Here is a 12,551-nt window from a genome sequence, read left to right as displayed (position 1 = left end):
TTCCCACAAAAATGCTACCACAAAGAGAAAAACAGTAAACTTACAGGGGCATCACAGCTGTTACGAAATTTATGATTAATTTTAAAGAAAATTAAGATCATTACTAATGAAAGCCATATCATATGCCTCCTGATGCTGTAGTCCTGTGAATAAATTATAACCTGGATATAATCATGAACAACCTGAAGAAAAACTCAATATGGAGGGGGGTCATTCTACAGAAGAATTAGCCTATTCAAAAATTTCAATGTCAAAATACTCCCCCCCACCACCACCACCATCGAAAATCTGGAGAACAAGATTAAAGAAGAGAAAAAATACCATGTATGGGCCCATAAAGGATTGGGGAGAAAATAGCTATAAAATCACACTGGAAAAACCAATAAAATCTGCATATAGACTGTAGATTAACCATATTCTGAATGTTAAATATCTTGATTTTGATCATTGTACTATAATTTAAAAGTGACTATCCTGATCCTTGGGAAATATATACCAAAACACTAAAGGTAAAGGTTTAAGAAATATATAGATACAGAATAGAAGTAAATAGTAAATTTGAAAACAGAGTAAAATGTTAACTGGTAATCTGGGCAAAGGATATAAGGTAAGCTTCTGTCTTATTATTGAATCTCCAAGTTACAAAGAAGTTTCAAAATAAGTCACTGTACTATTGTTAGAAGAAAAGAACCACAGAATGAAAAGTGGATGGGGCCAGTGCTGTGGCACAGTGGGTTAATGCCCTGGCCTGAAGCCGGCATCCCATATGGGCGCCGATTGGAGAACTGGCTGCTCTACTTCCTATCCAGCTCTCTACTATGGCCTGGGAAAGCAGTGGAAGATGGTCCAAGTTCTTGGGCCCCTACACCTGCGTAGGAGACCTGAAGAAGCTCTTGGCTCTGGGCTTCGGATCGGCGCAGCTCCAACTGAGGAGTGAACCAGCAGATGGAAGACCTCTTTCTCTCTGTCTCTACCTCTCTCTGTGTAACTGTCTTTCAAATAAAATAAAATAAATCTTAAAAATAAAAATAAAAAGAATGAGAAATGGCATGGAAGAAGACCCAAATGCCAAAATCTTCAAAAGTCCTAATGTGCCCAAGAAATATATATATGCATAGAGACTGGTATTGTGGCATGGCATGATAAGTAACAGCTTAAGATGTGGGCATTGTATATCAGAATGTTGGTTCAGTCCTGGCTGCTCTGCTTCCGATCCAGGTCTCTGCTAAGGTGTCTGGGAAAGCAGTAGAAAAAGTAAATGGGCCTCTGTCATCTATATGGGAGACCTGGATAGTTACAGGATCCTGGATGGAGTCGTGGTTTCCTGACTTCAGCCTGGCCCAGCACAAGACATTGTGACAATTTGGGGAGTGAAATATAGATGGAAGATCTCTTTCTCTTTTTCAGTCTCTTCCTCTCTGTCACTCTGCCTTTCAAATAAATAAATCTTACGCTTGCCTTTTTTACAGGTTCAACATAGTTAAGCTGCATTGAAATTTTTGATATGCTTGTTTTCTTTTCATTTTATCTGAAAGGCAGAGAGCCAGAGAGAAAAAGTTAACATCCAGTGATTCACTACCCAAATGCTTACAAGAGCAGGGCTATGCCAGGTTGAAGCCAGGAGCCCAAATCTCAATTAGTGTCTCCTGTGTGGGTGGCAGGGATCCAAGCAGTTGGGTCATAACCTGCTGTTCATCAAAGTGTGCAGAAGCAGGAAACTAATCAGAGGCAGAGCTGGAACTCAAACCAACATACTGCAACAGAGGATATAGGCATCCCAAGCAGTCTCTTAACTGCAAATGTCAAACCAAGGTTCAATACTTTAAGAAATTGAAAAGGGCATGCACTGTGGCAAAGTGGGTAAAAGCTCTCGCCTGCAGTACCAGGATCCCATATGGGCACCAGTTCGAGTCCTGGTTGTTCCACTTCTGATCCAGCTCTCATACCTCAACCCATGTGGAGACCTGGAAGAAGCTCCTGGCTCTTGGCTTCAAATCAGCCCAGCTCCAACCACTGCAGCCATGTCGGAGCGGACTAGCAGACAAAAGAATCCTTTCTCTCCCTCTCTCTGCCTCTCTGTAATGCTGCCTTTCAAATAAATAAATGAATCTTAAAAAACAAATTGAGGGATGGAAGACCCTATTTTATAAATCATTCATGCAAAAACAACCATAACTACACAGAAGAACATAAGTTTTAGGATTTTTTTTTTTTTTTTTTTTTTGACAGGCAGAGTGGACAGTGAGAGAGAGAGAGAGAGCGAGAGAGAGAGAGAGGTCTTCCTTTTTTTCCGTTGGTTCACCCCCCCCAATGGCTGCTGCAGCCAGCGCGCTGCAGCCGGCGCACCACGCTGATCTGAAGGCAGCAGCCAGGTGCTTCTCCTGGTCTCCCATGCGGGTGCAGGGCCCAAGCACTTGGGCAACCCTCCACTGCACTCCCGGGTCACAGCAGAGAGCTGGCCTGGAAGAGGAGCAACTGGGACAGAATCCGGCGCCCTGACCGGGACTAGAACCCGGTGTGCCAGCGCCGCAGGTGGAGGATTAGCCTATTGAGCCATGGCACCAGCCTAGGAAATTTTTAATAGTCTAAATGGGAGCTCCAAAATCATAGCATATTTACTAACTCAGGAATAATATCAATAATGATTTCTAGATCTTTTATAAATTTTAATATTATCTATTAAATTTAAAAATTATCTGGGATTTTTCTTTAAAATTCATTCCCTTATCATTGAATACACTGAGGTTCACAAAACTATTTGCTACACATGTTTTCCTACTTAATTTATTTCAAGATATTTACTCATCTGTATACAAAACACAAAAGAAAGTAAAAGGAACTAATAGTTTAAAACCATCTGCTATGTTGGAAGGATTATGCCTAGAAACTGCCTTGTCAATTTATACAACTCATTCAGAAAAAAGTTATTATTTCTCTTTTGTAAAGAAATTCCAATTAAGCAAAGATAACTAAAATATATTCCCTTTCATAATAGGAGCCTATTACCTTAATCTAAACTTAAAAATATAAATGTGGGATACAATGGAAAAGTTTTGGGCACATAAGCAGTCTGAGGAAACCTTATATGCCACTTCACCTCATAGTTTTAAGCAATAATAATAATTTCCTATCTTGATATTACACTGGTTCTGAAAATAAATCCATATTACTGGCAATCCTAAAGTTAAAAAAATTTCCTAAATCCCATGGCAATTCTTTTTTCCTTAAGATTTATTTATTTACTTGAAAGTCAAAGCTAGAGAGAGAAGGAGAGCTCTTCTGTCTGCTGATTCACTCCCCAGATGGCCACAATGGCAAAGGCTGAGCCAGGACAAAGCCAAGAGCCAGGAGCATCATCTGAGTTTCCCATATGGGCTTCAGAGGCCCAAACACTTGGGCCATCTTCTGCTGCTTTTCCCAGGCCATTACCTTGGAGTTGAATCAGAAGCAGAGCAGCTGGGACAGGAACCAATGCCTATATGAGATGCTGGCGTCGCAGGCAGCAGCTTTACCTACTACGCCAGAATGCCGGCCTCTCATAGCAATTCTTAAAACTAAGAAAATTTCAATCTAAGTTTTTAAAAAAATTTCTTCAATTGTTTACTTTTATATTGGTAAGCAAATTAAGAAAATTTGTGAGTCTCTAAATGACAGAGATATCAAACAATAAAATAACATTTAGCTGCAAAAGGAAACCAAAATCTATTAAATGAATATTGAAAACTTTAACAAAACTAATTTTTTAATTCTAAATTTTCTGGAATATTAGGTCATTTGCAAACTCTGAAAAAAGTGTTTACTGGGTAGGTGTTTGTCCTAGTTGTTTAAATGCCCAGCTGGGATGCCCACATCTTACATCAAATTGCCTGGTTGGAATCCCAGCTCAGGGTCCCACCTTGTGAGACATGCAATGAGTTACCACTCTCAGCTTCACCCCAACCCTGGGCTCTGTAGGCATTTTGGAAGTGAAACACAGTTGGGAGTATGTGTGCACAATTAATCTCTCCCAGCTCCACCACCTGTGTCTCTCAAATAAAGGAAAATAAATGTATATAAATATATCTTAAATGGAAAAGAATCATATAACACGAAAGGTTATCATTTTATAATAAGGATACTACAGGTTTACTTGGGGTTGAAGCAAGATGTTAGGGAAGAAAAAATTATTTGAGCAGATATTTAAGTGGAGTCTCTATCATAATTTACTTTTTATAAGAACAGTAATTGAAGCTGATTGAAAAGGTCAAAAAGAAGAAATAACAGAGTTTAAAAACACACAAAATAAACACCAGAGCATATATAAAATTTACTTAAACCTATTCAAATGTTTAATAGTCTACCTGAATCCTCCTGGGTTTCATGAGTTTCACCATCATCTGTTACCTCTAGTTCTTTCACAAAATTTGAGGGAAACAGTCCCGACTTGTTGTTCAGGGTTCCACTCCACCAGCCTTCTTCTACCTGAAAGAATTTACAATTTAAAAATGATAAAAATTCCTCTTAACTGAAAATCTTCAGCCTATGGAAAAATTAAACTACAGAAGTGAATGAACACAAAGGTAGTGATGCAAAATAACTTCTTTAAAGCTTAAGAAAACATAATAGGGAAAAACAAATTTTAAATGATTTTAAGTAGATAAATCTAAGTGGATTAATGTGATTAATCATACATAAATTGCACTTAATAAAGTAAATGTTTTCCATGAAAATAATAGATAACCAAATATGTACTAACAGCTAGAAGTAAACAGCTTTCTTCTCTAACATCACTCTTTTAAACACCGTTAAACCTTGGTTTGTAATTATGACACACATAGTCTAAGGTAGTTACAAATTTTTGATTCAGAAGAAGTTTGAGGAACACAACTTCCTAAAGGGCACAGAAAATTAGTAACTTTCTATATGATCAGCGATTCTTAACCCAAACATGAATAAAAAGTTACACGTTGCACCTCCATGTCCAGAGGTTCCACATCAGTGGATTCAACGAACTTCAAATCAAAACATTTGGACAAAAATTATATCTGTACTGAAAATTATATAGACTTTTCTTGTTAGTATTTCCAAAATAGAGTATAACAACTGTTTATACAACATTTTATATTATACTAGGTATTATAAGTAGTCTCGAGATGATTTTAAAGTATATAAGAGAATGTATCTATATTACATGCTAATATATGCCATTTTCTATAAGGAACTTGAGGATCTGACTACTTTGGTATTGTAGAGAAGTCTTAGATTCAGTCTCACAGATCCTGAGAAAGGATTATACTTTTGAAAATCCAGATGCCAGACTCTACTAAAACCTTACTCCAAACAGAAATATTCCCATAAATCAAGCTTAAAAAAATTTACACTCAGTGCAAGAATTAGTTATTCAATTTCCACAAAGTTATTTAATAAAGCACAGTTTCTGCTAAGAACGCTAAGAGGTTTTAATGAGTAAAACAAAATTTTAAAAGTAAGCTATTGTCAAAATTTACTTAGCAGCAACGTATGTACTATCATACCTAAAAAATAATCTATTTTCTGTTTAATTTTTTTTAATGTTCCCACCTCATCATAATTGGAAAGCAAGCTTTTATTAAGTTATTCATCTAATAGGCACTCATGATGTATAGGTCATGGTATTAACTGAAAGGAAAAGATTCAAACTTGCAAATAAGAAATCTCTGTCCTTGAATAAAACAAACTAAAGGAAACAAACAATAAACAGTTATAATATAAGGATGAACAAAATGCTATAGGAGCACACTGGAAGAACTTGAAAGAATGAGAAAACATTTCATTAAAAGGAAGTGACAAAAGAATATGATAGTAAAAACTGAATAAGAGTTCTCCAGGAAAAACGTATGTAAAAAATGTGATAAAAATAAACAATTTGTTCGTGCAATGAACTCATTAAATATTTTACTGAGTAAAATTTTAATGAGTAAAATACAGCTGAATATAGCTGTCTGAGGAGGGGAAGGTTGGAAACACAATGAGGTCAGAAATTTTAGATTTAAGAAGGCATCAAAGGATTGGGAATGATTCAAATCAAGGGTGCCAAATTAGAACATAAACACATAGGGGGAGAAACATTAGCAGACTATCATCTATATCTGGAATCCTAACTGGCATCAACTGTACAGTTAGGGTTATTTAGTTAAGAAATTCTTAGGAGGCAGAATAGCATAGTAGAAAAAAACACTAACTTAAAAGCAAACTGCATGGAATCAAATTTAGGCTCCCTTGCAAGCCAGGCATATGAACAGAGGCAAAGATAGCTGCATAAGATTTTCTACCTCACAAATGACACTCCTCCCAACAAGAAGTAGTGCTCTGTGTTCCCCATCCTTTCAATCAAGGTTACTTGTACTCACCTGTAGCCAACAGAATGTAGTAAAAGTGACACCATCATTACTAAGGTTATATTGTAAAAGACAATGAAGTAAACACATTTGTTGAAATGCCTGCTTTTAGAGTAAATTGCCATGCAGTAATTATGACTACCTTGAGGACCCCATACCATAAGAAAGACAAGCCAAACCAAGAAGTCACACAAGGACTCTTCAATGAGCAGTTACAGTCTTCAAAGCACCTAGGCACCAGACATCTGAACCTTCCTATGATTTCATCTGCCTCCATCATTCAGTCTTTCCAGCTGACGCCACCAGATACCTGAAGCACAGACATGCTAACACTACTGTGCATTACTGAATTAATGATCCACACAACCCACAAGTATAATAAAACTTGTTCTTTGTCACTACATTTGGGATGGCTTGGTATGGAGTAATAGTAAATTAGAACAGCCACATTATCTTCTGTGATTCAATCTCTTCATATGTAAAACAGGGATAAAAATTCCTGTCTTGTTAAATTGTTCAGGAATTTAAAAGAAATAATAAATGTGAAACAGCACAGTGCTTCAGAAATAACATACGATCAACAAATGTTAACTATTATTATTGCCAGCGAACAGCTAGCATTACAATAGAACTGCCTTTTGTATAAACATGTTATTTAATGTAAATATTAGTGACAAATTGCATTACAAGGTATTGTGACACAGTATATCAATCCCTCCTACATGTTATCAAAACATATTCTTTGAAAATAGGATCCTCAGCTGCCAAATATTTGCAAAACTTTAATATTCCTTCAATTATAAAAGCAGAGATGTGAAATATTTTTAAAGGATTTTAAAATCGCATTCTAAGATATTAAAATGTAGAAAAAGCATTTTTGGTTAAAAAAATTCAGAGAAAGTAAAGCTTTAAAGATTCTGCTTGTATTCCTTTTTTATTCAAAAGGTAAGATTTCTTCTGTTTTTTTAACTTTTATTTAATCATATAAATTTCCAAAGTACAGCTTATGGATTACAATGGCTTTCCCTCCCACCTGCAACCCTCCCCTTTCCTGCTCCCTCTCCCCTTCCATTCACAGTAAGATTTCTTCTATTCCAGTTTTATGCCTATAGTGAATTTACAGTTGAAGAAAAGACTCATTATAAATGATCTTTACTATTTAGATTATATTTTTATTCCTTAGGAAAACATATACAAATACAACATACAAAATGTTAAATATAACTAAGGATGAGAAAAGAAAGATTTTACTTTTATGTTTAAAAAAACAAAGTGGCACAAATGATCACAAGAATTAATATTTTTACAAAATACTTTTCAAAACCAAGACCATCAATTAAAATTGCTCCTTCATCTCTAACAAGTTTTTCTTACCTCTTCATTAATATCAATAATATCACCCACTTTTAGCTCCAGTTCATCCTCATTTTGTGGAATGTATTCAAAAAGAACTTTACACTGACGCTTCTTGGTCTCTAAAGAAGTAACATAACAAAAAAAAAAGTAAGAAAGGTACTATTTTAAAAAAGCACATTTATATACTATATTTAGTCACAGGACTTACACAGATAAACAAAAGCAGAACATATAAGCATTCCAAACAGCTTAACCACAGTTACTCCATGTTGGCTTTTCATCCTGCTCTCATACTTTAATGTATTCATCTCCAAATAAATTCAAATAACTTAAAAGGCTCCTAGCAATGGTACTTATATATACATATATATATATATATATATGATCTCATCAATTACAAAGAACAAAATATTCACTACCAGTTTTGAGTCTAAAAAAAGAGACAACAAAATTTAGAAACAAAAATTTAAGTCCTCCAAGGCTACGAATCTTCAGAACACTTCCTGGTCAAAGTCTAGGAATACATAAATTACCTATTTTTTTTTAAGAGTTCTTTATTTATTTGAAAGAGTTAGAAAGCAACAGGGGAGGGGGAGAAAAAGAGAGATCTTCCGTCTACTGATTTACTCTCCACATGGCCTCAAGGGCAAGGGCTGGGCTATGACAAAGTTAGGAGCCTGGAACTCCATCCAGGTCTGCCACATGGGTGCAGAGCCCAAACACTTGGGCCATCCTCTGCTGCTTTCACAGGCACATTAGCAGGGAGATTGATCAGAAGTAGAGCAGGTGGGCTCAAACTGACACCCATATGTGATGCTGGCATCACAGGCAATGGCTTAACTCACTATACAACATTGCCAGCCCTGTAAATTACATAAAGAGGACCCGGGGAGAGGAATGCTAGCCAGGCAGACTAGGTGAGAGGGGAATTTGCAGGCCCACAGCACTGCAGATAGCAGCAGGAGGGAGGGCTTGGTGAACTGCTTTTGAAGTTCCATGTGAGCCCCCTGGGGCAGCAGAGGCAGGAAAAAATACTTACATACATACATACATACATAATACATGAATGAGGCACACACACATCTCTCCCCTCCCTTCACCCTGCTACAGCAGAGACCTCTAGCAAATCAGGAGTAGGCCATTTTGTTTGTTTGGATGCAGGCAGGTGGCTGCCACCCCTCCCTTACACACGCCCAGCCAACAGCACGGATTGCCTGACACCCTCCCCCCCAAACAGTGAGGGCCAAAACCAACCCCTCCATGCAAACTGTACTGAACCAGTTGCCCAGCATCAGGAGTGGAGGAGAAGCCTCTGCCTATAGGGATCTCCTACCCACCCACCACCATGGAGAAGGGAGTTGGGCTCTAGTTGCTGTGGTCTCTGCATGCCAGAACCTAAACAGAGAAAAGAACCCACCTTGGGAGCTGAGTCTGAGACAAAGCGTGGCCAGGCCCTCGGCAACTACAGAGTGCTTCCCTGCACCCCTAGAGCTCCTCAGTTATTTATAGCAGCTCATAACAGAGGGAACCATGTTCACAGGAAAGACTCCACAGATATCAAAGGGACAGTTCATTAAGCAGTGCAAATGAGTGCTGAGCACAACTGGGACTAACACCAGTACAACTTGCAACTCTGAGAAGGGCAGATCACACCAATAGAGGTGACCATTCTTCTCCATCCAGATAACTAGAGAGCTATCAAGTGTGGAGACTTGCTCCACCCTGGAACACTGAACAGAGCACCCAGCTCACACCCAGCACACACCTCTTAGTATTTACTAAAACTATAGACGTCTCGCTAAGCCACAGAGACACAAACCAAACATAAAAGCCACCAGACAATTAAAAAAAAAAAAAAACTACACAAACTCTGAAAAACAAAGGAAGAAACTTAAATAACATTAAGGAAGACAATATGAGCCCTTCAAAGGAACACTACAATATTTCAGTATCAAAAGGTGAATATGAAGAGATTGGGGAAATGCCAGAAATGGAATTCAGAAAACTAATCATCAGAAGCAAATTCATGAACTAAAGAAAACCACAAAGGATATAAATGAAACTTTTTCCATGAAATTAAAATTAATAGAGAAATGAGAATGAAATACTAGAAATGGAGAATTCAATAGATCAAATAAAAAATGCAGTGAAAAGTCTTAACAACAGAGTAGGTGAGGCAGAAGAAAGAATACCTGAACTAGAAAACAAATCTCTGGAAATTTTACAGTCAAACCAAAAACAAGAAGGATAAATTAGAAAATTAAAAAACACTGTTGGAGATCTACAAGATACTATCAAATAAACCAACATAGGGGTACTATGAGTTCCTGAAGGTGTGCAAAGAGAGGAGGATTAGAAGGCCTTTTTAATGAAATAAGAACAGAAAACTTCCCCAATTTGGAGAAATAAAGGAACACCCAAGTACAGAAAGTACACATAACTCCCAATAGACACGACGAGAAAAGATCTTCATCAAGAGTTGCATTGTAGTAAAACTCTCCACAGTAAAACATTCTAAGATTCTAAAATGTGCACAAGGGGCCGGCACTGTGGCATAGCAGGCAAAGCTGCCACCTGCAGTGCCAAGATTCCATATGAGCACTAGTTCAAGTCCAGGCTGCTCCACTTCTTATTCAGCTTTCTGCTATGGCCTGGGAAAGCAGTAGAAGATGGCCCAAGTCCTTGGGCTCCTGCACCCACATAGGAAGACCCGGAGAAAGCTCCTGGCTTCAGATCGGCCCAGCTCCAACCATTGCGGCCAATGGGGAGCAAACCAATGGATGGAAGACCTCTCTCTCTGCCTCTCTTTCTCTCTCTGTGTAGCTCTAACTTTCAAATAAATAAATAAACCTTTATAATGTACATAAGAAAAATGTCAAATCACATTCAAGTGATCTGGGAAATCAAGTATCTGCACCTACGTGGTACATACTGATGAAGCTCCTGGCTCCAGGCTGAAGCCTGGATCAGCCCCTAGCCCTTGTTGCCATTTGGAGAGTGAACCCATGGATGGAAGATCTTTGTCTGACTCTTTCTCTCTGTAACTCTGCTTTTCAAATAAATAAATAAATAAGAAAGAAAGAAAGAAAGAAAGAAAGAAAGAAAGAAAGAAAGAAAGAAAGAAAGAAAGAAAGAAAGAAATGCAGTATCTCAAGCCCCACCCCAGACCTTGTTGAGAACTAAAATTCATCTGTTGAAGTTAACCATCAATGTGTTTCTGGCCATAGGGTCTACTGAAAGGTAATTAAGGTTAAATGAGATCAAAAGGACCCTAATTAGATAAAACTAGTATTCTAGTATTCTTATAAAAGAAAAGTCATGCTAGCCGATGCCGCGGCTAACCAGGCTAATTCTCCACCTGAGGCGCTGGTACTCCGGGTTCTAGTCCCAGTTGGGGCGCCAGTTCTGTCCCGGTTGCTCCTCTTCCAGTCCAGCTCTCTGCTGTGGCCCGGGAAGGTAGTGGAAGATGACCCAAGAGCTTGGGCCCTACACCCGCATGGAAGACCAGGAGGAAGTACCTGGCCCTGGCTTCGGATCGGCACAGTGCCGGCTGTAGCAGCCATTTGGGGGGTGAACCAACGGAAGGAAGACCTTTCTCTCTGTCTCTATCTCTAACTCTGCCTGTCAAAAATAAATAAATAAATAAAAGTCATACTAGCCCACTACTGCCCTCTACCTCTTCCCTCTGCCAAAAGAAGAAAGATCATATGAGAAAACAGAGAAGATGGCCTTCTACCAATCAGAAAGGGAGGCATCATCAGAAACCAACCCTAAAAGCAACTTTGATCTTCAACTAACAGTCTTTAAAACTGCAAAAATAAATATCTATTGTCTGGTCACCAAGTTTATGAGATTTGTTATGGAAGCCCCAGAGGAATGGAATGAAAATCTGCATATTTGAAGTTCCCTTGTATTGATCAGTAAATTACTCATTTCTTCAATGTATCAGAACCCAGGACAAGCACAAAGAACAAAACTCAAAACAGGTGAAGAGCAGAGCTGTCAATAAAAGGATGCAGTAAATTAAATCCATCTAAAAAATAACTATAGCTAGTACACTCTTTTCACATGTTAACTTCCATATAATATTTAGAGCTATAAACAAATTGATTAAAAATACCTTTTCAAAAATCAGTATTTTTTATGAGTAAATCTATTAACAAGGAAGAGGATATATGAGATATAGTAAAGGCAAGGACATACAAGTATGTCACAGCTTATATGTACCAACATTCTATGTTATCCACAAATTCTCCTACTATAAAAGCATAAAAACTTATCATTTTACCAATGAGGAAACAGGAACTCGGGAGTTAAATAATCTTTCAAACACCACCGAGCTAAAATGAGGCATAATTTTAATACTCATTTCTAGTATATTATACTGACTTCTAAGTCTGTTACCTTCTACATTATATTCACTTCTAAAGTTTTTTTTTTTTTTTTTTTGAGACTTTTTTTTTTCCTGACAGGCAGAGTGGACAGTGAGAGAGAGAGACAGAGATAAAGTCTTTTATCTACTTACAGCACATTACCTCCTTTACAAAGTGCTTTAACAAAGTGTATGGATTCTGTTCACATGGGATCTTTATGTCTTTAGTTCTGCCTAAAGTTACAATTCTACCTGGAATGCTATCCTCACTAATCTCTAGCTGACTATGTTCTACCAAAAGAAGAGCTTAAATAAACCTTGCGTGACAACTTCAGTACAGAACTGTCCCTTCATATGATTTACCATATAAAATAGTACAAAACACATTAACTACATTTATCAAGCATTTCATTATTTAACATGTCAATGACTCTAACAGAACTCTTTAAGTAAATAATTATTACCAT

The 12,551-nt window shown here is 37.6% G+C and overlaps 1 protein-coding gene across 1 annotated transcript in view; it reads right to left on the bottom strand.

Moving 5' to 3' along the window:
- CD2AP (CD2 associated protein) overlaps window positions 1–12,551 on the bottom strand; it is a 144,491-nt gene that overhangs the window by 59,839 nt on the left and 72,101 nt on the right. Inside the window, exons 4-5 of the mRNA XM_062186244.1 lie at window positions 7,731–7,831; window positions 4,341–4,461 (exon numbers count right to left, since the gene is read on the bottom strand). Coding sequence (XP_062042228.1) covers window positions 4,341–4,461; window positions 7,731–7,831 — 222 coding nt within the window. The remainder of the gene's footprint in view (window positions 1–4,340; window positions 4,462–7,730; window positions 7,832–12,551) is intronic.

The sequence above is a fragment of the Lepus europaeus genome, chromosome 3 (genome assembly GCF_033115175.1).
Source record: "Lepus europaeus isolate LE1 chromosome 3, mLepTim1.pri, whole genome shotgun sequence".
Lineage (NCBI taxonomy): Eukaryota > Metazoa > Chordata > Mammalia > Lagomorpha > Leporidae > Lepus > Lepus europaeus.
Note: the sequence above shows the minus strand (reverse complement) of the source record. Positions and strands in the feature narration are given on the sequence as shown.